Source organism: Varroa destructor, unplaced genomic scaffold (genome assembly GCF_002443255.2).
Source record: "Varroa destructor unplaced genomic scaffold, Vdes_3.0 BEIS01000007.1, whole genome shotgun sequence".
Taxonomy (NCBI): domain Eukaryota; kingdom Metazoa; phylum Arthropoda; class Arachnida; order Mesostigmata; family Varroidae; genus Varroa; species Varroa destructor.
Window position 1 is genome coordinate 6294725 of NW_019211460.1, and position 25712 is coordinate 6320436.

Consider the following 25712-nt stretch of genomic DNA (forward strand, 5'->3'; position numbering starts at 1 on the left):
GATTTTTGTTTTTTTATATAACTAGCAATCGTTTCCACATTGCTACTAGGCTATAAACGTACATAATGATTTGAAATCAAGTGTCACACAGTGTTACATGAATCAGGCCGTCACGTGAAACGTGTTGATATACGACGAAGAGGTTCTTGTGTTTCCTCTTAGCAGGAAAAAACGTGCAGGGATTGTGTGTTTTAGAAAAGAACTTTGCGTTGTTTATGGGTGCGCTGCACCCCCAACCCCGCCCCACTCCGAACGATATTCGTCCGTGGTGATGCGCGCGTACGGCTAGAAATAGCCAAGACAAAAAGTGCTAATAGAAGTCTAACCGTCTATTCATACCGACAAGAAGTACGATCCTCGTTTGTTTCTACGATGTTCCAAGCAGAAACCATCGCTCGTCTTCGATTGTCACCAACGAGCAGTAGCAGTAGCAGTAGCAGTAGCAGGTAACAACAGTTATGGAGGTCTAGGTGGTATAGTCACCCCGGTTACTACCTAGGTTGGTTTTTTGCGTCAGATAGATGATGTGTAGCAACGCTGGCTTTTTGTGTCGCCGAACTAGCTGACTGCACCTAGCCACCTAATTGGATAGGCGTCGTTGCGTGGAACCTCGACCGACGACGGTGGCGTTAAGGAAAAGAGTTTTCTAGTCACAGGTAGACCTGAATTAAACATCCGATCTATTTGCCAAAGTTTCTTTTTTATGATGATATCGACAGTCAGACATAGCTTACCAATAATGCGCACAATAAAAGAAAAGAGTAAGTAATGAAACTATATATGCATGTAAAGCTGCATAAATATCTTTCGATGGCATGTACGAGGTCCGTCACATTAAGTTTACGGCGTCCACGAACGAAGTTCTATCAGAGATTTAACGTTAGATTTAAGCCTCTAATGGAACCCACTTGCTACTAATCTTGACAGATTGCATCATATCGTCATTGAATCGCAAACAATGTTTTATTGTATCGTAACGAAAGTAAGAACGTTTGTTTTCTATTGCTTCTTTTAACAATCGTATGGCCACGTCAAAGAAATAATTTTTCTGTTTGTTTCTATTTTGTACTCGTAATGACCGTTACCTTAATAGACATACCCATCATAAACCTTACATACGGGATCAACTTAAACTTATCGTCATAAGCATTTTAAATGGCCATTTTTTCGAACTTACTCAAAACAACTTGCAGTAAGATAACATGTGAAAGATGGTCGAGAAAATTGTCTCCTCACACTCTTCAAGTGGATGCTCGCCAGAAGTACCTCCTACGCTGGCTACAGATATCAATGATATTTATCGCGCTCCGTTGATGACCAGACAAAAAATGTGCGGCCCATTGAACGGCCCACCTCTTGTCGGTACTTTTACTGAAAAATACTGTCTTTTATGCCGAGTTTGACAAAGTTGAACAGAGTCTGCTAACTTAACTCGCTCTTGAACTACACAGAATAGGTAATTACGGTCCGGCAGTAGTTAAGCTATTGTGAGTAATACTGCAAAAAAGACGTCAATATATAGTTGTTTTCCATTTAACCAATATCAAGAATATGTGCCGATGTCAGACGGTGTACCCGTTTTTGTAAGAGAAACTTATTTGGGCGTAAAAAAGCCCTTAGATGTTTTATGTTTTTATTTACTCTTTTAGAGTCTATCGCTTGCTTTTCATGGCAAAGATTAAAATATTTTGTTGATATTAAAAGTTCCTAAAAAGGTTATACGAACGTTTTTACGCATGGCTCCGGGTGTCCACTTCATACAGCTGTCGCTTACCTCTATGTTAACAGTTTTACGTCCGGTAGCCCCGTTGCGACGGCTAACGTCCAGCGTGAAAGGCGGTCTGCCCATGCCCAGCTTTGGACGTGGACGACAATGTGTCCCTCAGGTTAGCGTGCAATTACGTTTACGCACTCACGGCGATTATCACGGCGATAGGAGTGTATGGCCTAACCTTTTTTTTTTTCTTACAAATAAATCTTAAGCTTTTTTTTTTTTTTTTTTATAAATATTAGGTATTAGACTATTGGCAGTTTCTGGATTAATGAAAAACAGCCTGTCTGATATGAAGCAATTGATACACGCCACTCAACCAGCCCTTTCGCTAATTGCACGAACGTTCAACTCAATATACTATCCGTTTAAGTATGGCTTCAATAACGGTTCGGTTTTCTCTGATGTTCTACTATGTTATTGAAGTTTTGTTTTGAAACTAACGACACCCGATCAACAGTCTAATTTGTGAGAAAAAAAAAACACTGAGAATGCCTCTCATTTAAATATTAAACCATCTTGCTCTTTCTTCCTTTTGGAAAACTGACGGGAAACCGGCAACATATTCTTGCATTAGCTAGCTAACACAGTATATAAATGTCCCCGACGTACGTCTTGAACCAAACGAATCATTGCGGTAATTCGGTGCATCTAAATATGGATAACTACCCGATGTCACCAGGACAACACAATTTTAAACGTGAGACCCAACTCGAGTGTAAGTTACAGTTCTATATGGTAGGCTAACTATAGTGTGTCCAGTTTATTCCGGCTAAATGCATAGTATATGTGTGACTTTTGTTCGCGTCAACGTTAACGACTGAAATGAAACCTATTACCACATATTGAACATATAGCGTTTGTGCCATACGTGTGCCTAGTTAAAAGCGGTGGGCGCATTGTCTCGCTGAATGTAAGGGGGCGTTTAACGAAAGTGTAAACTCTCAAGGAACATAAGTACCCGTCAATATAGTAACTCGAGAGACGCTTAATCCTGGTGAATAGAGAGGTAAGTGTCGTGGTTAGCTTCACTGGACTACTGCGTAGCTTCATCGAGGATAGATGATATGTTTTCCTTAGCTGTTTATTTTAAACGTCTACTTTCATCTCTCATGGCAGGCCAGTTTTTTTTTTTTTCGAAGCAACATGCCTGTGATTGTCCTCGTTGCTGCCGATGCTTCTCACAATATCTGCTTTTCTGTTTGGACGGTACGATCGATGTTCAATATGACGCCAGGTCTAAATTCGATATCAGTTTTTAGTTGGAAATCAACAAGAAAACTGTTTAATTCGCTGTCGAATGGACAGCAGTCGGGTCGGGTCGGGTCGTGTCGGGTCGGCCCGGCTCAAAGTAGCTAAAGCACATGTTGCCGAATAACTTTTGTATGTGAAATAACAAAGAACAGATTGCTCTCCTTACTGTTTCTTTGTACTTGTCAAAAGTACGCCGCTTATGAATCAGTCGTGGAAGATTTTTGCCTACCGTCCGCCCAACAGACGCGAACGCTCATTAGCGAAACTTCGTTCCTTTTGCTCTCTGCCGGTTAGGCTTTCGGGTTACGTGTTACACTATACATAGCCATCATAAACGATATAAGTCGAACATCTGGAGTGAAATCAGCCGTCATTGAATCTGTAGTCGAAACGCGCGTCATGCAAACAAACACGACATTTGCAACACGGGGAGTGGATAACTGTTTAGGCTTAATAGTTCAATGCGAAGACAAAGTTTCCGCATTAGATCGGTCACAAGGGCCACAAACACTTTTCCTTTCAAAGAAACCGCTATATAACGTACTGCTGTCGAACGAATCAGAACGTTTTCATCCAGTGAAATTGTACGACATGACGATCTTGTCTGAAATGGTGATTCCTGCAACGTACGCCAGGAAGCGATTAATGGCCAAAGGAGGCGAAGTTCCAACAATAAAAAATTGAAGTTTACTAGTGCAAAGCGTAACGCAGGGACAACTGCCTCGTTTTGACTGAGTTTTCTTAGCTTTTTTGCCGGTTTCCTTTGACGAATCCGCTGATATTCGTTAACCAAGACGTAAAAATATAGGCGATTTTTTTTCCAACCTGTAAACGCCGTTCCTGCTCAACGGATGTGCCATACTTGTATCAAAAGCCATATATATATAACCGGTATTGTCACACTCGTTAATTCGCTCATTATTATTATTATTATTGTTATGTTTTAACAATAGTCACTTATTTCAAGCACTTTCCGGCCATTATTGCCGTTTCGAGTTTTACGTCCAGTATCACCGTTAGATGTCTATGCCGGCTTCGAACCTGTCGCTAAGATTATCGGACAGATACGTCACCTACTGGGCTATCGCGGGGCCTACGGTAGTTCTCGTTCAACCTGTCGATGTCCGGGGGTCTGAGCTTTTCAGCGCGTTGAGTATTTCGTCCCACCGTAAACCCTAATACCGCCATGTTTATCAAGCCATCTGGCTAGTGTTGGGCGCCATCACCGACGATTATTGACGCGAGCCAGTGGTGTCTTTCATCGCCCGCCCTTCGCCGTGCGACAAATCGTTGTTATTACTATGCGATTGTCCGTGTGTGCCGATCGAGGCGCAGTGATAATTACAAAATTGTATTTTTTTTTGGTTTTCTGAGATTGGTTTGTAACGTGTGTTCCATTCGCTTACTCGTCGTATTGCATGTAGTGTCTGGATAAATGACAAGTAGTGATCATCAAACCATATTCTGATCGACTCTTACGCAGTTGGACATTTCCTGTATAGGCGATGAAACATTTTATGCGGGCTTTAAAGCTGTGAGTGTACGGATATATATGGAAACGTCTACCATACATCTTCTCACCGTATGGATGGTTTAACGTCGGATTCTAAATACGGCAGAGACTCGACCATCTCGGTTACTTTTTACGATATTTTTTCCGGCAATCGTTTTGCTGGTGCTTCCGATTTCCTGCATTATTCTTGTTTCGAAATAGTTTGTTGTTTAGACGCTGTTGGTAATGAATAAGCTGCTTTAGAGTGTCGCTCTCTATAATTATATAATTCTATCGTACTTTAGCTGTACTTAGGTTAGGTAGTTTCCGATAGTTTCCATTGCAGCCCTGATATCACGTTGCCGAATTTATTCAAAACCCTAGAAGCCTGGACCGTATCGTGCTTAAGGCAGATCGTCTATTTTCTCCTAGGTGGTTCCCGATTTTTTCTTAGATCTGTATTAATTGAATACTACTTTAGAACATATTATCGATCGTTTCACACGCCTTCCTCCTACATTCTCTTGCCCTCGCGGGGCAGTTGAGAATTCGTCAGAAAATGTGCTAGCACTACTTAGGATACTTTTCGGATGTTTGGCGTTTAAACAAGTAGTCCCACCACCGTCAGAGTATCTCGTCGAGACCTGCTTAAGACCGACGAAAAAGCTCTATTTTTGGACACAAACGATGTTGTTCCATCCTGAACTAGCTAACTTTCTGTTCTAGAAACACTAACAAACGTCCCCCAGACATAGCTAATTAGGAGTCCCGCATTTAAAGACCGCATTTTTCCACCGAACGCCAAACTTGAGTCGTCTACATTCACACAGCCCAAACGACGCTAATATTCGGTATTAGATTGGTTAGTGCGCAGTCCTTTCTTCCCTGCCAGACTTCGCCCGTTACAAGCGCGTCCATTCAAGTAACCCAGACGTGTTCAGATGTCTAAAACGGTATGGGTTTACTGGCAGTATACTTTGTGTGTACATAAAAGCTGTCGGCTAACTAAAGATATTATCTTATTTTGCATGATAATCAGCGTGTTTTTTTTTTTTGTTAGTTGTCGTTGCCAAATCCATAACTACTGCATTATGAGAAAGGCCCTTTTTTGAAGCGCGTCGTTCACACGAGTAAATGTTGTATTTAATCGTTTGCTGTTATCCGGCTGATTGACGAGTTAAAACGTGTGTACAAGCGCTTTACTACTTTCAATAAACACTAGTCTCCTTATGTTTTAGCTATCACACTGGACGCCCGATCCTGTCGCGTGGACGTTTCTAGCCCCGTAAATACGTGAAAAAACACTGTTCCACGGCACCGACAGGCTGACTATTGTATCCTATAGACAATGGACTCAAACAAGAAAATAAGGCATTTTTTTCTTCGTAGAAACATCGATTCGACTATGGGATCGACAACAAAGTTTGTCGAAAAGCGACACTCGGTGTCAATAAAAAATTTAACAAGTCTCAAAATAGTTACGGACTGTACTAGCATCCGTCTCGGTTGCTAAATCAAGCCTTTCTAAACCGCTGGACAATAACAAGAATTATCAGAACGTTTTTGTTTTTGTCTTTGCTGGTTTCCTTTGATCGAAGCAGTGGGCAAGATAGGGGTTCGTTACAGGGGGATCAGAATGCCGAGGGTGATAGGGGAATAGTTCGCAACAAGATAGGGTAGGATAGGCAATGCGATCCGCGTTCGATATTGCTGTATCAGAAAAGAGGGGGCGCCAGCAGTGATCGCAGCTGATTTGTCCTTATACGATCCTCCAACCAATGAAGAAGCTGCATCGCGGCGTAAGGGCGACCAAAAGACGGATCGTCTGAAGTTTTCCTTCTGTTTACTCCTGCTTCTCTGTGTTTCTGTGAAGGGGATAGAGCGGCAAGGGAAAAGGGCCGTAGCGCTCATGTTCTCTCATTTCTGTAGATCACAGAGTTCCTTAACGGGCCGGCCGTCAGGCCAATATCTGTAAAATGTTGTTCCTATGATAGTTGATGCATTTACGCGTAACAGTGCAGGAATTGAGCTCGCTGCCGACACGGAAGAATGCTGAAAGCAATCATTATTAGTGAGAGTAAATCAATTGTTGATCACCAAAAAAAAAAAAAAAAGATAAACATTAGCTCAAAATATGAGCTCTGAAGATCGTCACAGTGGCCCGATGCGCCCGTCTGATTAGGTATCATTAGATCGCAGTATTTAGACAGCAATAAGCCCACCCACCAATTTCGATTGAGGGTCGTTGTCGACTCCTAGGCACTTTTGAAAGTCTTTCAAACGGTTCGCGGCGCGAAACAGTCCTGCCCGAAAAGTTTCAGGTGATCTTCCTGAAACTCGAAAAGAGGGAAACACTGGACGGCCTCTTTTAACTTCGTCTAAAAACGACGCAAAAGCATAGGGAAGAAACAGAAGTATGTTCTATTTCAATGGGCAGCTTTTTCCCTCAAACAAATCTACGTGCAGAAATACAAAGTCAAATGCAACTCTACTAAACCGATCACCCAAAACAAATCATGGGCAGACATATACAATAAGATAAGGTGACGACTACCACACAGGCATCTCTGTTAAAATCGAATTTGGGTAGTATGGAAAAGATCAACTCTTGGATTTCAAAAGATAAATTGCATCCTTGATTGGAAAAGTAGTACTGATTTTACGAGAGGCATGTATGGTATGTTTCACAGTATCAAATCGTATAATTGTGGAAGAGTACAGACGATCAGAGAAATTGCCAAATATAGGACGGATCCCGATATAGCTTCAGCTCTATAGTGAGCGATAGTATTACAAAGCACAGTGTATTATAGAAAATAATATGTAACTTGAGCATAAAGAACTTGTGAACTTAAATGGAGGGGCAAATAAATTCGCTGTATTGTCTTTAAGTTGAGACGATAAAATATGAGGTCAAAATGGAAAAACGAAGTTAATATAACAATTAATCATCCGACAACCTGAAACAATGATATCTGTCCTCGTGTATGTATTTGCCACTTTTTTTTTACTGTTATATTCAACAACGTCTTTTAATCTGATTATATGTCACGAGTGTATTAAGTAAAAGTTTTAGATCGAAGCAGCACAGTGGTGTCGGCAAAGGTTAACATATTTAAAAAATCTGCTAAGAATTTTGCTATTATTTTTGCTATAGGTCATGAGAATAGCCTCATAAGCAGAGTTGGTCGGCTAAACATTGGACGATAAGTTATTTCTAAAGATCCCCACAATCTATTCGTATCGCAAACTTGCTTGCAGCATATCCTTCCAGCCAATAACCTGACTGAAACATATTGAAACGTACTCAGAGAATCTCAGAGCTTTCTATGGACGAACTTCTAAGGAAAGATTGTATGACTAACGTAGCCGTCTGAGCTCATCGCACATGTTCAATCGAGCTCACATGAGGTTTGCGCTATGGCAATCCCCTCACGATAGTGCAGGTCTGGAAATACGTTTGATGTGATGATCTCAGCACTACGATACCCCAATAGAAAGCTGACGTTTACAAAACCAATATAGAGAATTACGACAATTGTCAGTGAATAGACTCCTGAAATAGGGCCTTAAACCTTTTCAGGCGCTGGATACTTGTGCTGTCTACCCCAGGAAAGAATGCTCTAGAAGATCTGCAGTCTTGCCTCCTGCAACATATGTGGGCTGTATTTCTAACATATTAGGTTTTCAACGCATCTGTGTGTAATCTGTGCCTCTCCATCTTGAATCTAGCTTTGCAAAAGGCTGTGCTGTTCTGTCGCTCACAAGCTAACTTTTCCTGTGACTGTTAGATGTTGAGATTCGCGGCTTTCGGGTCCACTGGAGCAGCTCCTTACATTGTCTTTAGCCAATTTCTATGGTTTGTTTCGCATGTGGGTATTACTAGCTCTAAAATACTCGTAAACAGCCAAAGATGCATATAACCATCAGACGACGCGCTGTTGTCGAACCGGAATTTTAGAAACTCTCTCTTAGAGGAAAAACATTATTATTATTATTCAAGTGTAAATACTGATTTCTGCGGTAGGCAGTCATTTGTATAACCGCGTCAAACAGACGATTGCTAAACCTTTATAAGAAAACTGATCTCTTTGCACTTACTCCATAGCATTTATGGCGCTTGGGCTTGTGTCATAGATCGCCCCACGTCGACCCCATATTGATTGAGCTTATGGCTCGAAGCTAAAAAAATAATACATATAGCTACATGCGCTCGTTTTTATCTGTCGATAATGTTTCTACAATCAAATTAAGAACACTGTGTCTGGACACTTCGATCAGGGCTAATTCCATGACGCACTGGCGTTTGAAAGCTAATATATCCTATCCGAATATCATAATAGTTTAATTTTTAGCACTTTGTGCTTTTTTTTTTTCATAGTTGTTTTTACTCTTGTTTTTGTATCTGCTTCTGTTGCCGCAAATTGTTCAGTCGTTTTGTTAGTCCTCCGGCCACTTGGGATAGCCCCTAAATGAGTCTACTAGTGTTCCACTCCATTTGTGAGTGTTTCTCGCCGTCTACGAGTAGTCAATACAGCTTATTGTATCTCACATATATTCGAGCCTCAGACCCATAGCTACGATGCGTAGAGACACTGAACAAACCGAATTGGCAACACCGAACGCAAAACACGAAGCATTTAGACCCCTTTTTACTAAAGCAAAATAATTGAACGCAGTGTCTATATGATATTGGAGCTTATTACCCCCAGGGACGCCTCTCAACGTTTCTTCTATTTAACGAAAACGAATGTCGTGGCTTGACATGACTAACGGCTATTCTGATCTCTGCCAAAGCGTCAAAAGATGGTGGAACAAAAAATAGCTATAAACGACGAGACGAAACGAAAAAACTGAGAGGAAAAAAAAAATCGATCAGAATCGGATCAAACAGTTTCGCGTACTTTCTTCCTTCGGTTTTAAGCGATTTAGAAATCGGATCGAATGGGTGTCAATGTAACAAACAGTGTATTCTAAAGTCGTTCGGAGATATCTCGCAGAAATGAGTGACAGGTATCCGGAACGGCCGAAGTGTGGCAATATTCAATTAGTAGAAGCGCAACAACTCTAATGATAATGCGACGGAACGATTATTACCGTCGCAAGCCATCGGTCGGGTGGGCTAACATTGTCGACTGATCAGCGTACGCGAGCGGGAAAAAAACGAGTTATCAAATGGTCGTGCAGATCAGATACGCTACCGTCACTGAAATATGCATCAATAGATGTGATCTTCGTATAAGATTAAATGAAAGAAACTGATACTATGAATATAATCAGATATACAGAACAATTCGACCTTGCCCGCTTCCGTCCACCCGATGTAAAGTTAAGGCGATAATAGCCACTCAAAACAACTCGGATTGTTTTGTTGAGAGCCATCTTCGAAAAGAAAAGCAGGCGCAAACGACAATCTGTCCAAGAAGCGTCGCCACAGCCGGAACTTTAGCCGCCAAAAGCCATATGGGTTAACCATGTCTATTATTTTTGTTATCCTCAGTCTGTAGTTCGAATAGAAATGTCATCGTAAAACTGATATACGTCACTTGGATATGTTCAGACGTTTTTCAGACGAGAAGAACTTGCGCCTTATGGTGTCAATTTTTCATATGGGTCACCGATATGAACAGACAGAGTCCGTTCTATATATGTATGAAAACTTTCCGTTAAGGAACGTCTTTTTGCGTTGGTTAATTTGAATTATGCTACGCGTGCATTCTCGAACGAAGGAAGGGCCAGCACTCACATCCCGGTTCGCTTGCGAGTACAATTACAATCATCAGTGTCTCATAGATGGGATAATTGGACCCGCACTGCAAAGTCATCTTTCTTACCTACACCTATTTGCCTGCCTGTCTGCTTATTTACAGAGAACTAAATATACTACTGGGATCCGTGTAAGTTTTGAGCACTCAAGGGTGACGGACATTTCCCCAGAAATACACTGTGCTATGAAGGAAACTGAATATATCATACGAAGGCCGAGGTACGTCATTAAAGCACACATATGCATCGCGTGTAGGCGAAACTTGTACTTTTCAAAAGAAGATTTTTGTTATCTTTGTTTCCTTTTGTATCAAGTATTCCTTTGACGCAACTGCTAGAACCGCACCGCTCTTTACGCAAGCGATACATTTTCCAGTTCTATCTCGTACTATGGGAACGGCAAAAATATCGCCCGGAACGCTTTCCGTGAGCACCTTTTTAGCTTCTGTAGTCCTTCATGACCTCTTGAACCATCTGTATTTGCATCGCTGGGCACATAAGATGGCCCAGCCGGTCAGTTCGTTGTGGGCTCTGACTGACTGGGTTGCGAACGCTTCATGTTACTCTATATCTACCTCATACGTCATCAAATGGAGTGAACAACTTTTCTTCACGTGAAGATTGCGTCTATATATATATATAGCTGAGGTACCTGTTTAGCACAAGGAGAGCGTGTGATCTGCTAACATGTGGTAACTGTACGCGGTCGTGCGCCGTTTGTTTCCGGAATACTAGGCAGGGGCACGAGCTTATATTTAATGGCTACCTATTTGTAAATACCTACAAGTCGTGCATGGCCCGCGCTCTAAATGCATAAAGTAGATAGACGTCCAACTTGTTCAGGTGTAAGTTGCTTCATACGGCAAAGTGTTCGTAAGCGAACAGTGAATAGACTGAAACACTGGGTAATTAATCGTCTTCAGGGTAGGTGTCATCAGGTAAGCGGAAATGCCCGGAGCCATTGTCTCGAATGAGATGTCAAAAATATGGCGGTTATGTGAATTTATATTTTAAATCAAGTAGTATTATTAATTAACTATTTGTTTTCAAACAAACACATCGTTTTTTTTTCTCTGTAGTGAACTATTGAGTTGCACATAACGTTGCGTGCTAAATGATATATTTTACAATAATACAAGACAGTATGGCCTAAAACCAGACGTTTATACTGGCGACGTAAATCTGAAACGTTTGAGCGATTTAGACGTATGTTCGAACATTTTAGGACCTTTATTAGCATATAATAACCTTTTTCATAGAACGAATACAAACTAACCTACCCGCCTCTAGACTTCGTTAAGTTCTTAACTCCTATGAGTCCGACTGTGGCCTGACTTGCCGTTTGCTCACTGAACACAATGTAAAAATTAATCAAAATTTTCGTCACATCACATCCAACTACCCTACTTGTTATCGGCGCAAATCTCCTAGTGGCAGTTGCTTCCCTCGTCACGGTTGTAGGAATCGCTATGTAAAAATATGCATATACCGAAATGTTTTATCATAAACTGTCACCACATTGCTCGTTGGCTATCTGTGTGCATACATATAGTGTCGATCTTTTTCGTTCTGTTTTTTTAAAAAATGATTTTGACCGCAACGAAATGTAGGATTTATTGCCAGCCAACGTTTTTCCTTGTCTATTTTTTCCACTCAGATTGTTTATATCTGCCTGTAGTGTTTGACTCACTGCAAATATACAGCCCGTTCATGTTTCTATCGTTGAACACAATTTGGCGTTTATTTCTCTTCTTGCTCAGAGATAATTCACTCATGAGAAAATGAAGTCGTCACAGCCAACGGTTGCCTAGCCGTGATTTTCCGCGGCAACGGACGTAGTGACACACGCGAAGCAGCGGTCCAAGCTGTAATGATCACAGGCAGAGATAGGCTAGACTCCATATGGTGTCGTTACCTGCGGATTTGTTTGCCTTTTTTTTTTAGAACTTTGCAGATGAATATTCTCTGCGTCTATTAAAAAAGTATGGGCCAGAAAAAGGGAGCGAGTAAGCAAGTTAGAATGGTCGCGTAGATCGACAATCGAGTAAAGGACACACTGACGTCAATTATCCGCCATTAACGTTACTAATGGTCTTCTCCGTTTTATTTATCGTTTGTTGCGCTCGTGATCAAGGTGGTAACGCAGAAGGACTTCTACAATTAAAATAGAAGCATGGAAATGAACATGTAAAACATCACGATAAAAAGTAAGACCCGTTTATACTGTCGCCTTACCGCAAAAACAAGATTACTACGAATTTGTAAAAAAAAAAAAAATAAAGACTGAGCAAAAAGGCGAAAAAAAAAAAAAAAGAAAAGAAAAGAAGCCTGTACATATACTTTGGAGAACATTAATTCTATCTGCGGACGACTAAAAGTTGTGTGAAGGAAAAAGCTGTTATCTAGTGTTGATGACTAACCTTGCGTTAATCTGTAGTTTCTACAAATGCACTACTACCATTTGCTGCTATCCTTCAGGTACATATTCGGGTGATACATATGTTCGAGAAAAGAGACCCGTTTGTCACTGTAAAACACAGAAAAAAATGACTAAAATAGGCAACCAGAATTGGACCCTATCGAATTACCTTTTTTTTTTTTCTAACGAGGCAGACAGGAAACGCCAATTACACCATCCACAGGCATACGTGCCAGCTTCGAAGTCGTGATGGTTTTTTTTTACTTCAAGACATCACCAAAACCATATCTAACGCCTACCTGCAATATCCTATGTTCAGACACCCTTAACGATCCAAGACCTAAGAAACCGAATCGTTCCGACATCCTTAAATTGATTTTTTTCGCACTACTCAAACAGGGGCTCAGGTGCATATCTATATGTAACTGTCATACGACCTCGAAATGGTTGATTCTTCAGCGCCACTCGTTGACACTGTTATCCCTGTCACTGTTAACTTTCTGTCCCGTCTGTATATTTTATAGAACTGCTTTGTTGTGAAGGTACAGCGGCTTCTTACTCAGACTCCTCGTCATAAAATGCACGAACTGTTATTGTTTTTCATTCTATTTCTACTCTTGCCGTAACACTTTTCAACTCAAGTTGTTCTAAATTACTTAGAGGATAAAATGAACGCTTTTCCAACGAACAGCCAGCACCCACCTAGAAATGCGGACGATCCATTAACAATGCCCAAACCTCTGTGCCGCAAGGAGATGTCCTATGTGAACTAAATATTTACCCCATTGATCGCCGGTTTCCATTGAAATACAGGGGACAATTGCGATGTAGAAAGTAACAGATTCGGACGATATATTGTCAATAACACTTGAAACAAATAGCAAACAAAAAAGTATGCCAACAAGAAAAGCCTAAGACGAAGTAAAATCTTAGTCAATCGCCATATTAAATTAATTATTTAGAAATTTGTCAGATTGGAAACGGTGTACATGCCTCGCACATCGAATTGTACATCATTAACACATTAAGCACTCAGAATGTGTTGGTTTGCGGGACGTTTTCTCTATTTTCAGCGATCCAGGTACCGCGCCTAGGTTTTTCCTAACTAAACATTCTGCCGTTGACGCACAGCGAGGTCGTACAATAATGTGCAACATTAATTTGTCAAAGACCGTTCCTCTGGCTTCTGCATCGCAAATAGTACGACTCAGATTGCGCTGCCTCGACTGCCAGTTGACGGGTGATTTGTTAGTAGAAAGCGTGTAACAATTTAGACGTACGATTGGGCGCCTTGAAGACGAGTGAAATTTTGTTATAGTTTATAATGCTGACATTAACGGCACCCAACAAAAGCTGCTCAAGCCCAACAAAAAATCTATGCTGTTTATGCCCAAGATGCGTTATCAGAAGAAGCGGCTTAAAGACTGTTCTGTTGCCTTCGTTCTACAAAGTTCCGATGTGCAAGTGTTTACCGATTGCGGAAAAAATTGATGAAAGTATTAAAAAAACTGAGCCAGACCAACGCGTGAGTAGCCTCGATATCGCCACAGGATTAGACATCTGACGCAAAGCAGTTTTAGACGATTTGAAGAAATCTAGCGATAAAAAAAAATCGTCGACGTTTAAGAGATGCACGAAGAGACGTAATTTCAGTGGGGAAATTCTACAAAACGCAACGGAATCGAGCTAGTTCCAAAACGCTTGATTACAAATGATGAAAAGTAGATTATATACGACAGTACATAACGTGTATATAACAAAATTAAAAAAAGAAAGAGCTGTGCCAGTGTCCAGGGTAACGCCAGCGAAGGTGATGCGACGAATTTGGCGGAACTGGAAACGAATTGTGCATTATGAGTTGTTGGCGTTTGGCAAAACGATTGATTCGGACCCCCCACTATCAACGACTGACAAGATTACTACAGGTTATCGAAAAATCGACCGGAATTGTTGAACAGAAAAAGGTGCCGTTTTCCGCCCCGACAACGGCGGGCCACATACGCCTTTAGCCACCCGACGAAAATGAAGTGAGCTTGGATGAGAAGAATACCCATCCAGCGTATAGCACAAATCTTGCAGCATCGGACAATCATCTGATTCAGTCTCGACAGAGCTCCTTTAATAACGTTCATTTAGTTTCAATGAAGGAACGCAAAGAACGCTTGTGACGATTTCTCGTTCCGAAACTACAAAAACTACAGTGATAGGGCTGTGGTGGCACCGGAGGAAGGAACGGCAGAAGATCGTCGATAAAAATGGCGCATATTCAGTTTAATAACATTATTTTCAAAATATAACAAATGTTTACTTTAAAGCAGCCGATAGATTTTCGACAACCCAGTCAGACGAAAATTAGGTTGCCTCTCTGACTCTCTCTTAAACTAAGATATTTCAAATACGTGTAAGCATATAGCTGTTAATTGACGAAAATAAAAATTCCCAGATAGGCCATGGTCATGGCTTCGTTTAATTTTTTATTTCAATAAAAATGGTAGAATACAGAAGCGTTGTTCAGCATAAAGCTCCTAATCCCTTTTTGTCCAGTATCCCAGAAGGCGAACCGTATTGATTTAGGATGTTATCCCAATGTATGTAAATCTTATTGGAGCCTCTCAGGCATCCGTCCATACGTTCAAACCTATCCTAAAATTGTCTTTAGGTCTGTGACCGACGGTTCAGCAATATATGTTTCAAAGATGAGGCAATACGCTAGCAGCGTCGAATGTAGTAGATTTTTATTGCTGTTTTAATCATAAATGTATGTTGGTAACCTGTAGCTTGGTTTTTTGATAATCATCTACTTGCATAAATTATATGGAAGGAATCATCTACCGAAATAAGGTCCTACAATATTTTCCGCATGCCAGCAGTCCTAACCGCAGACATTCTTTCAACCTAGATCTTCAAAACCAAAAAATTACAAGGCGGAGGCAACTCCTAGGAATGTTTTAAGATGCTAGAGACACAAAGAAGAATAATACTACTCTTCAAAGACCTGCTTTCTAAGTGCAAGGGAAAAGCTGAGGCGTTCGAGGCGTACCGTTACTATTACCGTTAAGGCACATGTCAGTTGCAGAAGCAACCGCTGGTTACTTCATTGCTTCGAGCTTCCGCTACTCCTAATGCCAAATCTTCTCGCTGCGATCACATCCGAAGCAACATGAACTAGTAGGCACCCGTTTTAAAAAATCGGTTATTTATCGGTTAAAATTTAGAAGCATATCGGGATATTCCATCAGTTGTGGTAAGCTTCTTGTACGGTCGAGGAATTGAATAAATCTGGAAAATAACTTCGGAGAATAGGGACAACTGGGCGGCGTATTGTGTGCCCGGTTGTGTAGGGTACATCATAATAATATTGCACCACTTACGGCCGCCATTAAACAAATTTACAGAAAAATTCGTAAAAAAGATACGTGCAGAGTTTCGAGAAAAACGAAGAAATTATAAGGGAGGGTAACTGTACATTGATAGAGCACCCATCTGAATATATTAAATTGGACAATAAGTTTCGGCATTTTTATTTGATTTCATTAGTTTCTCATTTCTGATATATCGTTCGAAAACGATTTCACTATCAACGTGCAGTAAAAAAACTTCCTAAGGATCGATATTTAAAGTTGAAAAAATGGGTTTTTCTATGGACACTACGCATTTCGTCGAGATTGAAACTCTGGCGAAAAAGTTCGGGCATTTGCCTTACGTACGGTAATGGCACCATCGCTGAAGCAACTGCTCAATAGAAATATGTCAAATTTGAAAGAAAAATATCCGGACTTTAGGAAGTATCCCCCGCTCCAACCGATCATCTGAGTTTGATGACGTGTGACCGAATGTCAGCGCTTTCAACACGTTAACGGTGCAAATATGGGAAAAGGCTTTGAATAGTTATAAGGAATATATAACATAATAACTCGTTGTTATCGGGATAAAGATGTGATGTTTTTATTCAGTAAAAACACCACTTTTTTTTTGTTATAGGAACTCATTATTCAACCTCAAAGATACCGACTTCTTTTTTTCCAGACGGCGCATACTGTCTGTGATTTTTTCTGCATATCTCGTCAGTTTACATGAAGGTGAACTTACACAATATGTGCATTACCTAAACTCTTGGGGCAGAACTGCGTAACAATGGAAACCTATTGTAACGTATACAGGGCCCCAAGTACCGGTGCGTTAAAAGTAGGTTCGCAGGATCGAGCCCGGTACAGTCAGTCATATGAGGAGATCTGTGCCTTTAATGGCTGGGAGTTATTTTTCTTTTACTTTAACTGTTTTATGGGCAACAAAGGGTTTTTGTGCCTAAGACAACCACATGACTTATGATTTTGATGAAAGCTAATCTGCCCAGTTTGTCTTTCTATACCGAACGTCAGTTAACTCTCGGATTTTCTCATGAAACTATGTCTATGAAAATCTCTTAGGAGAAACGTTCCCCTCAAACGAGTTCGGATACCCGCACCCCAGTCTATATATGAGGAATGCAATGGCAAAAATAGAAGTTTTTTTTTGGATAACTATTAATTTTCAGATAAATTTGCTGTTCTTCTGTTCTAAATCCCACATCTTCTGGGCCACGTACGATCATTTTGGGCTTCTAAGCAATTTTATTTATAAATGATAAATAAACAATTTCTTGCTGAAATTAGCTGTGCGTGACGCATTTCGTTTTGAGTGGGGGCTCAGAGTCTAGTATGGAAAAACCCCCTATGGACTGAGTGAACAACATCGTCGCATAGAAGTAACGAAATATAAAAAAATAAACTATCTATATACGTTTACGCTTTGGGCAACGAAAGTCACAGGCGTCAATTTACTACTAATGATCTCTGTTAGTCTATTGAAAGGGTACGGTTAGCGATGGGGGCATAAGCGATTTTTCTCCCGTTGAGGTTACAATTGACAAGCGTACTAATCTGAATTCAAGAGAAAAAACGACTTTGTAGCAAAAAGAACTTTAGCTATTGATTCTGCTCATCGTAAAAGACCTTGTGCATCTGTACGCGGCAGCCTAAACTTCTCGACGTGCGACGTCCAGCACTAAGTTTATGAGGCAAAAGCTTCTTTTTTTCGTAGATAAATGAACCGTCCGAGAATACCTTGCTTAACAACAACTAGGACTTTAGACGAACTTATATAGTTATGAAAGAGTATGCTCGAATAGTAGGTACAATACTAGAAATTAGGTGCATGATAACTTAAATTCAACATGCCGATCGAAAGACTCCTGTGTAACTTACATCTTTCAGGCAATGATAACTTACTCTATAGATTTGTCGAGATTATTCATAAGACAAAACCAATAGCTACAAACTTACTAAAGTAACCGCCTAAAAGTAAGTATAAACCCATTCAAATGCCGAAGCGAATGGTCATTACGAAATACAGTATCGATGGATACATATTAAAGGGAACTATGGGCAACACAGTGTAGCTACTGGCTTTGCACCACTTAATTAATAGAGTCTTATCAAGAAACCCGCAAATATCGACAGAAGAAGTATTAACAGCTGGAACATCAGAATGAGCGTGAGACTCGTTGCCAATTTAGGGGGGTCACAAGGTGATTCATATCATTTGAGCCTCTCTTTATAAACTATTACCCAGTTACCCCGCTCGGTATCATGTGGCTCAAAACATCTAAAATATGTTTGTATCATTCGAGTGCTACAGATTTGACTATTTTATCTCATAAAAAAAACCCCTCCAGAGATCGGTGGTTCACACTGCAATCGATTGTTGAATAAAAAAAAGTGACTAATGGCAGCAATTGATTAACTAGTCGGCAGGCCTTAGACATAGCCGTCCGATAAACTATGACGCTCCCGTAAAGTGCAAGTTACGAGACGACTAACCATACTACTTTTAACCCATTAGGTAGCACACCCCATCAAAAGTCACCAGCGGCTATTCACTGACTAACGCGTTAAGTAAACTATCGGTATTCAAACTTGGATGACCTAATTCCTTAAACCTGAACTAGGACTAGGCCATTTTAAGATAATTTTCCTATTTTTTATTGACCAACATTCCATAATAGAATAGAAAGACTTTTCAATAGAAGAGGTAGACTATATTAGAATGAGAATTACCGCTGTGCTATTGAGTTGTCTGGAGCAATTTGGCTCGTTAAAAGACACTAAAAATCTTTCAACTACGGACTATTGGCAGGCGAAACATAATAAATATTTACACCGAGCCCTTTGCTGCCTACCATACATCAAAGATTGGTAGAAATATTGAGCAAAAGGCCTTCGGCAAGGTATGAGTTCGTTACTAATGAAGTCAAACTGGTAAGTCGATTAGGTAACCATAGGCTAAGTGACCAGAGCTCACGACATCGTACAGAAGAACAAGTTGCCGTGATCACGGAAGCTTCTTGTCGATAGCGATCGTATATTCCAAACGGTTCATCTGCTCATTGGGGTCGTACAAACTGTTTCTCGAATACGGTACACGTACTTCCGTAAATTTTTAAAGGTTAGTTAGCATTTTTCCAACTCGTCGAAAGCTCCATCGGCTACTACCAAGGTCTATTTTAAGAGCTATCTATAATCTACCTGTTTCCTGCTACGAAGTATTAAAATTATGTTTCATAATAATTGCTTTACTTTTAATCAGTAAACGACGTGGAAACAACAGGAAACATAAACACGTCGCTTCATTTATTTGAACGCTGCCATCTTCCAGGCCCTTCAGGCTTCTAGTTCCTTTCTTCGTGTGTTTATCTCTATTTAAAAATTTAGGACTTTCGAACTGCGCAAGAACTTATCATGGCAAATTCATGCAGTACGAAGTAAAGCTAATATTTTAAAAGCTACATGTATATAGGTCTATTATAACTTATTGCTAAATTGCCTTACTACGTCCTTGCACTTTAGTTTAAACTATTCGTATTTACTACTACTATTACTCAGACATAATTACGGTTTTGACGTAGCCTAAATAGCGTCCCATGGCGCGACATTGTAGAATGAAGGACGATCATCAGCTAAAAATTTGCCGTAATTGAGTCTATCTCAGCACATACTAGCGGTAGGATATCTAGGTACTCTATTCAAATCGCGACTGATTTATGCAACCCCACTGACTGCCACCCAGTCAGCCATAGCTGGCTACATAGAGTCTAGTTAGTTAACTGTCAGCAAATGGCACCAGCGGCATTGTTCTCTCACCCGCTTTGGCCGTAGCTGCCCTTTCCATTGAAGAGCCCTTTCTCAGCGTCGCGCGGATACAACATGATCGGGAAAACAGAAAGGATAAGGTAGCTCAGTGAATGGCCCAACGCGATCAGGGTACAGGGTTACAAACGATCCTATCTGTCCGAAAGGATATCACATCCTGACTCTAATTGAACTGCGCGCGCAAAACGCAGATAGCGGGCAACAAGTATGTTCTATCACAGACTAGATTTGAAGTGCTCCAAGTGAAAACACTTTAATATTACTCTGATGATCGTCTCCGGCAGTATCGCATGTACGAGAACGTAGTGCTGACCATGGCGAGTCACATGTGTTGTCTGCAAATGCTTACTATTCGTCACTGTTCGCAAACGGGCCTTGTTGACACGGAATGTTTCTTTTGTTTGTTGTTAAGATGTTTCTCAAATTGACAATAGAAATCGTTTAAGGTAAAGCAAAAAAAAAAAGACAACAGATGATGCAAGGTGCGCTTCCCGTATTTAGCCATCATATACGATCCACTATTGGAGTGTCTAACGACGATAGTGATTGATAGGATTCCAGCAGTTGGATTGAAGTAACAATGAAACCTTTAAGGAGGGTTTTATTTCGCGGATGTTACTCGAAGTGAATTTGAGTTAATGTTCAATTGCTGTTTTTACATACTGGGATGTTACTTTGTGATATTGTGTCAGTCTGTTTGTCTGGATACATATTCTTTTTTCGGATATAATTGGAAAATGAGCTTTGTCGGACCCTGCTAGTGCCAGTTGAGCTCGCATTCAAATATCAACATTATGATATAAAATGTGTTTGTAGACGGTATGGCATCTGTCCTATTAATGCGTAGTATTAGGTGAAATTGTGTGTAAGGACGACGAACGCGGAACACTTTGGGTGATGCTAAAACAGGAGTAAACGGGTGAGCAGGAAATCCGAATAAGGAGGACGGAGTGCAAGACCGATCTATGTCGAGCAACCGTCATGGCTCCTCAATGCCTATTATTAGTTCTTGGAGTTTGGACGTTGTTGGAGACGACTGTTAAGGGAATCCGGGTAGAAAGGGTGCATATCAAGCTACTACGAGGTACATCGGGTACCGTTGACGCCTTCAAGGGCTGTACCAATGTGACCCTGCTCAATCAAAATCTGCTGAGCAGTAGAATCATTGAGCTAAGCTTTCAGCCAGACTGTGAAGGACAGGTATATTACAGCCACTATGGCAGTCTTGAGCCGAAGGAATTTGTCACCGAATTCCTGGCGCAGACTAATCAGTTAGCACATATAATAACTATCCATTTTGTGGTCGAAGAAAATCGTGACATGAAGCGTATTTTCCGAGCATCCGGTAGGGTCCTCATTCTCAGGCCCAATCAGTCCCTTTCGACCATCCTAAATCTACACAATTGCTACGCGAGACTTCTTCGACCACCTCGATATCGCAAGCTCATTGGCAGCTGTGGCGGAAGTTTGTACGAGTGGCAGAATTGTGAGAACCTTCAGGATGTCCAATATGCCGAGCAAACAGATCTCGACGACTTTGTGTTGGCGATTCGCCAAGACAAGGAAGTTAACGTTCTGATCTACCTCGTCGAAAAGCTTCAACCGCCCGAGCCGTCGTTTGCCTCGTCACTCCGAGTGGAAATGGCCCCCGGCATCCTGAGCGCTGTTCGACACAACGTGCTCTCGACAGACGACATGGCCGCGTATTTCAGGGTGCGCCGCAGTCCATCCGAGTGCAGTTTTTGCCGAGCCAACTCTCGCACAAAGATAAAGCAGTTTTCGCAGCGGGACATTGACAATTTAGAGGTTGCTCTCTTGTGTGACAAATTGGACGAGTCGTCTGCGGAGCTGCTAGAAATGGAAATGGATCTCGTTAACGTACTCGGTCATGTGTCGTACGAACGGTTTGTTCTGACAGTGAGTAAAACTAATTACAAGGCAGACGTTTCATACGAAGACGTCATTGTAAACGGAAACTCTTCAGCCCCATTTCTTGTGCAGGGCGACAAGGATGATCGATTCTGGACTGTTGATGGACTGAATCGTGGCATCCTCTTGCGAGAGGGCGCTTCCGTCGATCAATTTGCCGCGAATCTTGCGCTCGAGTACAGCTCAACCACAAACATCATCTCCACGGACAACTTAGTTTTACAGCCTGACCAGCAGACGTTTCAATTTCTTGTTCCGATCATCGTATTGCCATCGAATATATACTACTACGTCAATTTTCAGGAGTTTTCCGTACTTATAGGCAGAACAACTACATTGGCTCGAAATCTAATCAACCTGCCGGATCCGGTTTTTCTCGGAGACCTTGTATTCATTGTCTCAAAGCCTTTACCAGCCTCGGGTGAATTTCTCTTAGAGGGTAAAAGATCAACAAGCTTCAGCCTTCAGGACGTTTTTTCCTTAAAAGTATCTTACCGGTCATCACCTGCCGCCAAACCAGGCCAAGAACACATTCTCCTCGTGTGCAGTAATTCTGCTTTTGTGACTGAAGTTGTGACGACAGTGCATTACGATCACCATCTAAACGATAAGAGCATCCCAAAGAAAGCAAAAGAAAGTGACTTACAAATGAAGGTCGGTGCCCTTGGAATGGCTGTTGAACGCGTGCCTTTCGAGCGCAATCACCTACACTATGAAGATTCGGCAGCTGAGGGTGACTCGTGTCCTCAAGACATCTTTTTCAAGATCACCTCACAGTTGACCGACTCAGCGAGCTTTTCGGCCCTTAATAACAATGGCAAAATTGCCGACGAAAATGGCAACGCACTAACCGAATTTACGCAAAAGGATATTAATCGAGGTCGAGTGTTCTACTATCCGCCACCCTCTGTCCTCGACCGACTTCAACCACGGAGCCTCAGCTTCGAATTCTCTGTTGCGGACCGTTCGGGGAACAAGGTAAATAATCACAAATTCTACATTTACCTGGATTCGGTGAAAATCGTCAAATCGGTTACAAAGAACATTACCGTTAGTTCGACCCAGTTGCCCCCAGTCATCCCCCTCGGCATGGACATTATAAGTCCCGCCTACAATGTGAGCAAGAGTCGATTCATCTTAAAGGATCCACCAAAACATGGAACTCTACGCGATCTTGAGAACAACGTTCTTACTGTCGGTGACATCTTTACTTTTAACGAACTTATAAATGGCGTCATACGGTACGTGGCCAGTAGCAAGACACTTAGCGAAGATGCCTTCAAGCTAGTTGTATATGATTATAGTTCAGATAATGATCAAATTCACCATAGTAAATACGTCTCTATAAACGTGCAGTTGCGCGTCGATAATGCCCGGTCGTCCCACAGTGATGCTGATCGCCTAGATACTACGTCCTGGCAACTTAAGGTAATCGAAGGAGGAAGCAAAAGCATCGATATGCTCGGATCGAGGCTCGTTATGGTTGAGTCTCCTAAACATGGCCGAGTAATCATCGGCAACAGTCTGTCTCAGCAGGGCAAAGCTGGAGTCACGAGCGTTACATATTTACACTCTGGCGATGAAGTGGGCCTCTTTGAAGAGAGCGATTCCTTTACTGTACAGAACGAAGATGAAACCAATACGCGTGTTGAGGTTGTAATATCGCCTGTCGATAACAGCCCACCCGTGGTAATTCTGCCGCTAGAACCCAAAGTTGTAGAAAGTGGAAACGTGTCGCTCGGCATTGAAGTAGAGGATAGGGACAGTGAGCACTTCACCTGCGACATCGACGAGCAACCAAATTATGGCTGGGTCACTAGCTCGAAAGGTTTTGTGTTGACCTTCGATGAGAAACTGATTGACAGCCTTGTATACGTGCAAAATTTGCATGCCCAATTAGAACCGCGCAGAGACTCATTTAGCTTTACCTGTAAGGATTCAATGAACACGTCACCCCGTCATACCCTGACTATTGAAATCCTGCCAGCGAATGATGAACAGCCGTATTTAAGCATCGATGATATCACAGCCCTTGAAGGCAAAATTGCTCCGGTCAAAATAAAAGTAACGGATAGAGACCTTCCGCGGGACCCACTCACGTTCCAACTGACGAAGCCACCTGCTAGTGGTATTATTGGGCTTCTAAAAGCTAACGGTGAACTTCAGACTGTCGAGGAATTCACTGATGACGACATCGACCGCGTGGCATACCAACAGGATGGCTCTGAGGTCAGCTTTGACTCATTCGAACTGACCGTATCGGACGGCATTTATAGCGTAGCATTCACAGCAAGAGTACATGTACTCGCTGTGGACGATGAACTGCCTCATGTTGTGGTGAACCGAGGCCTCGAGTTGGGACCTAAAGATATTAAGGAAATATCGGATAAATTTTTGATGGCACAAGACAAGGATAGCCCTGATGAGCGAATTCATTTCGTAATTACGCGACCGCCACGCCATGGAAAGGTGGTGATTGACAGCGAGCAGACCAGCAGGTTTACGCAGGAAGATATCAAGGACCGGCGGATTAAATATCGTCATACGTCACGATTATGCTGCTTTAATGATTCATTCGAATTTAAAGTCACCGATGGCTACAATACAGGCCCTGTGCAAAGCTTTTCAATCGATGTTTCGGCACCGGATATCGAGGAAGAGTCTTTGAAGCCAAAAAGCATTTCCTTAAGTTCCATAGCATTCGGTTTCCGTTCGTCATCCAATTACTCCGCTATTCTTACCGAAAGAGATTTAAATGAAAATGGTGTAGACTGGCTTCGTGTCCTACAGCAACCCACTAATGGAGAACTACAGTTCCGAGAAGGTAAGCTCGATCAATGTGTCGCAATACGACAATCCGATAGATCCTACGATATTTGCAATATTAGCTCGTATTTAGAAGCAAATCTTAATTTATTATCGTCCTAAGACATTATTGCAACTCGCCTTTAGTCGGCATCTAACTAGAAACGAGTAAAGCATCCAATACTGGGTTATCTAAGACTGTTTTGTTTTAGCATATCTTTAAAAGTCGGCCGAACAAACGTCTATTACTGGTGTTTATGACTGTGTCCGTATCGCATAGTGACTCTGCAGTTTTGTTGCATTTTTAAAATTAGTTGTTTATCTGTCTCTCTTTCAAAAAAAGAGCCCTACCCATATGTAATAACCACCCGAACTAACTACTATCGAGTTCATGTAGCCAGTGCGAGTGAGAAATCTTTATCACTTACCAGTAAAACAGCAGCTTGCATGGAAGCTGGCCGTTCGCTACGCGGGGACCCTTGAAACATCCGTTGTACTCACAAAGCCCTTAATATGGGCTATCCCGTATTAAACAGCAATGGCTATATCTTCACAGCCTCACTTTGTCGACCACAACGGCTTTCACCGAGATCTCATGTAGAGCTATTGCTGATTCTTTCGTGCGTGGCCTATGCGGCGCGTTTGTACCCAAGGTGCTCCCGTATCTAATTCGCATGTTTCGTCTTTGACTGACATAATTCACAGATGATAATCGCTCGAACAATGCGTAAAGCATTTAGCATCCACCTACGTCCTATACTGTCTGTCCGCTAAAACCTCCTAACCCATCTCGTCTTCGATGGGGAGGCTAGGCTTTTCTCGTAGCAGGTGAGAGCCAGCATGAGACAGGCAGTTTCATGAGAGGCCAGTGTGGGGTATATGTGGGGAGAAAAGGAGGAGGATAGTTAGAGAGAGAGAGAGACAAGAAACACGACAGCCTGAGGCCACGAAGGGAAGATTCCTCCCGCAGCTTTACTCACCCACAGAAAGTGGTTACGTCCCGTCGAGTGTCATCGGCTAGCTAGCCGTACTGGTACCAGTGAAGCGATAAAGGTCATAGCATGCGGGAATTGCGCAAATGTTTGTCGA

At 41.7% G+C, this 25712-nt stretch overlaps 1 protein-coding gene and 1 long non-coding RNA gene across 2 annotated transcripts in view; one reads left to right on the forward strand and one right to left on the reverse strand.

Moving 5' to 3' along the window:
- Positions 1-11554: 11554 nt before the first annotated feature.
- LOC147754240 (uncharacterized) lies at positions 11555-25452 on the reverse strand. Its single transcript, XR_015316469.1, has 3 exons — positions 25052-25452; positions 12704-12810; positions 11555-12148 (listed from the first exon to the last, which is right to left on the reverse strand). It is a non-coding gene; the product is annotated as an uncharacterized LOC147754240 (long non-coding RNA).
- LOC111254133 (uncharacterized) overlaps positions 19952-25712 on the forward strand; it is an 82934-nt gene continuing 77173 nt past the window's right edge. Inside the window, exon 1 of the mRNA XM_022814686.2 lies at positions 19952-24642. Within this exon, the coding sequence (XP_022670421.1) occupies positions 20871-24642 (3772 nt within the window). The 5' untranslated portion in view covers positions 19952-20870. The remainder of the gene's footprint in view (positions 24643-25712) is intronic.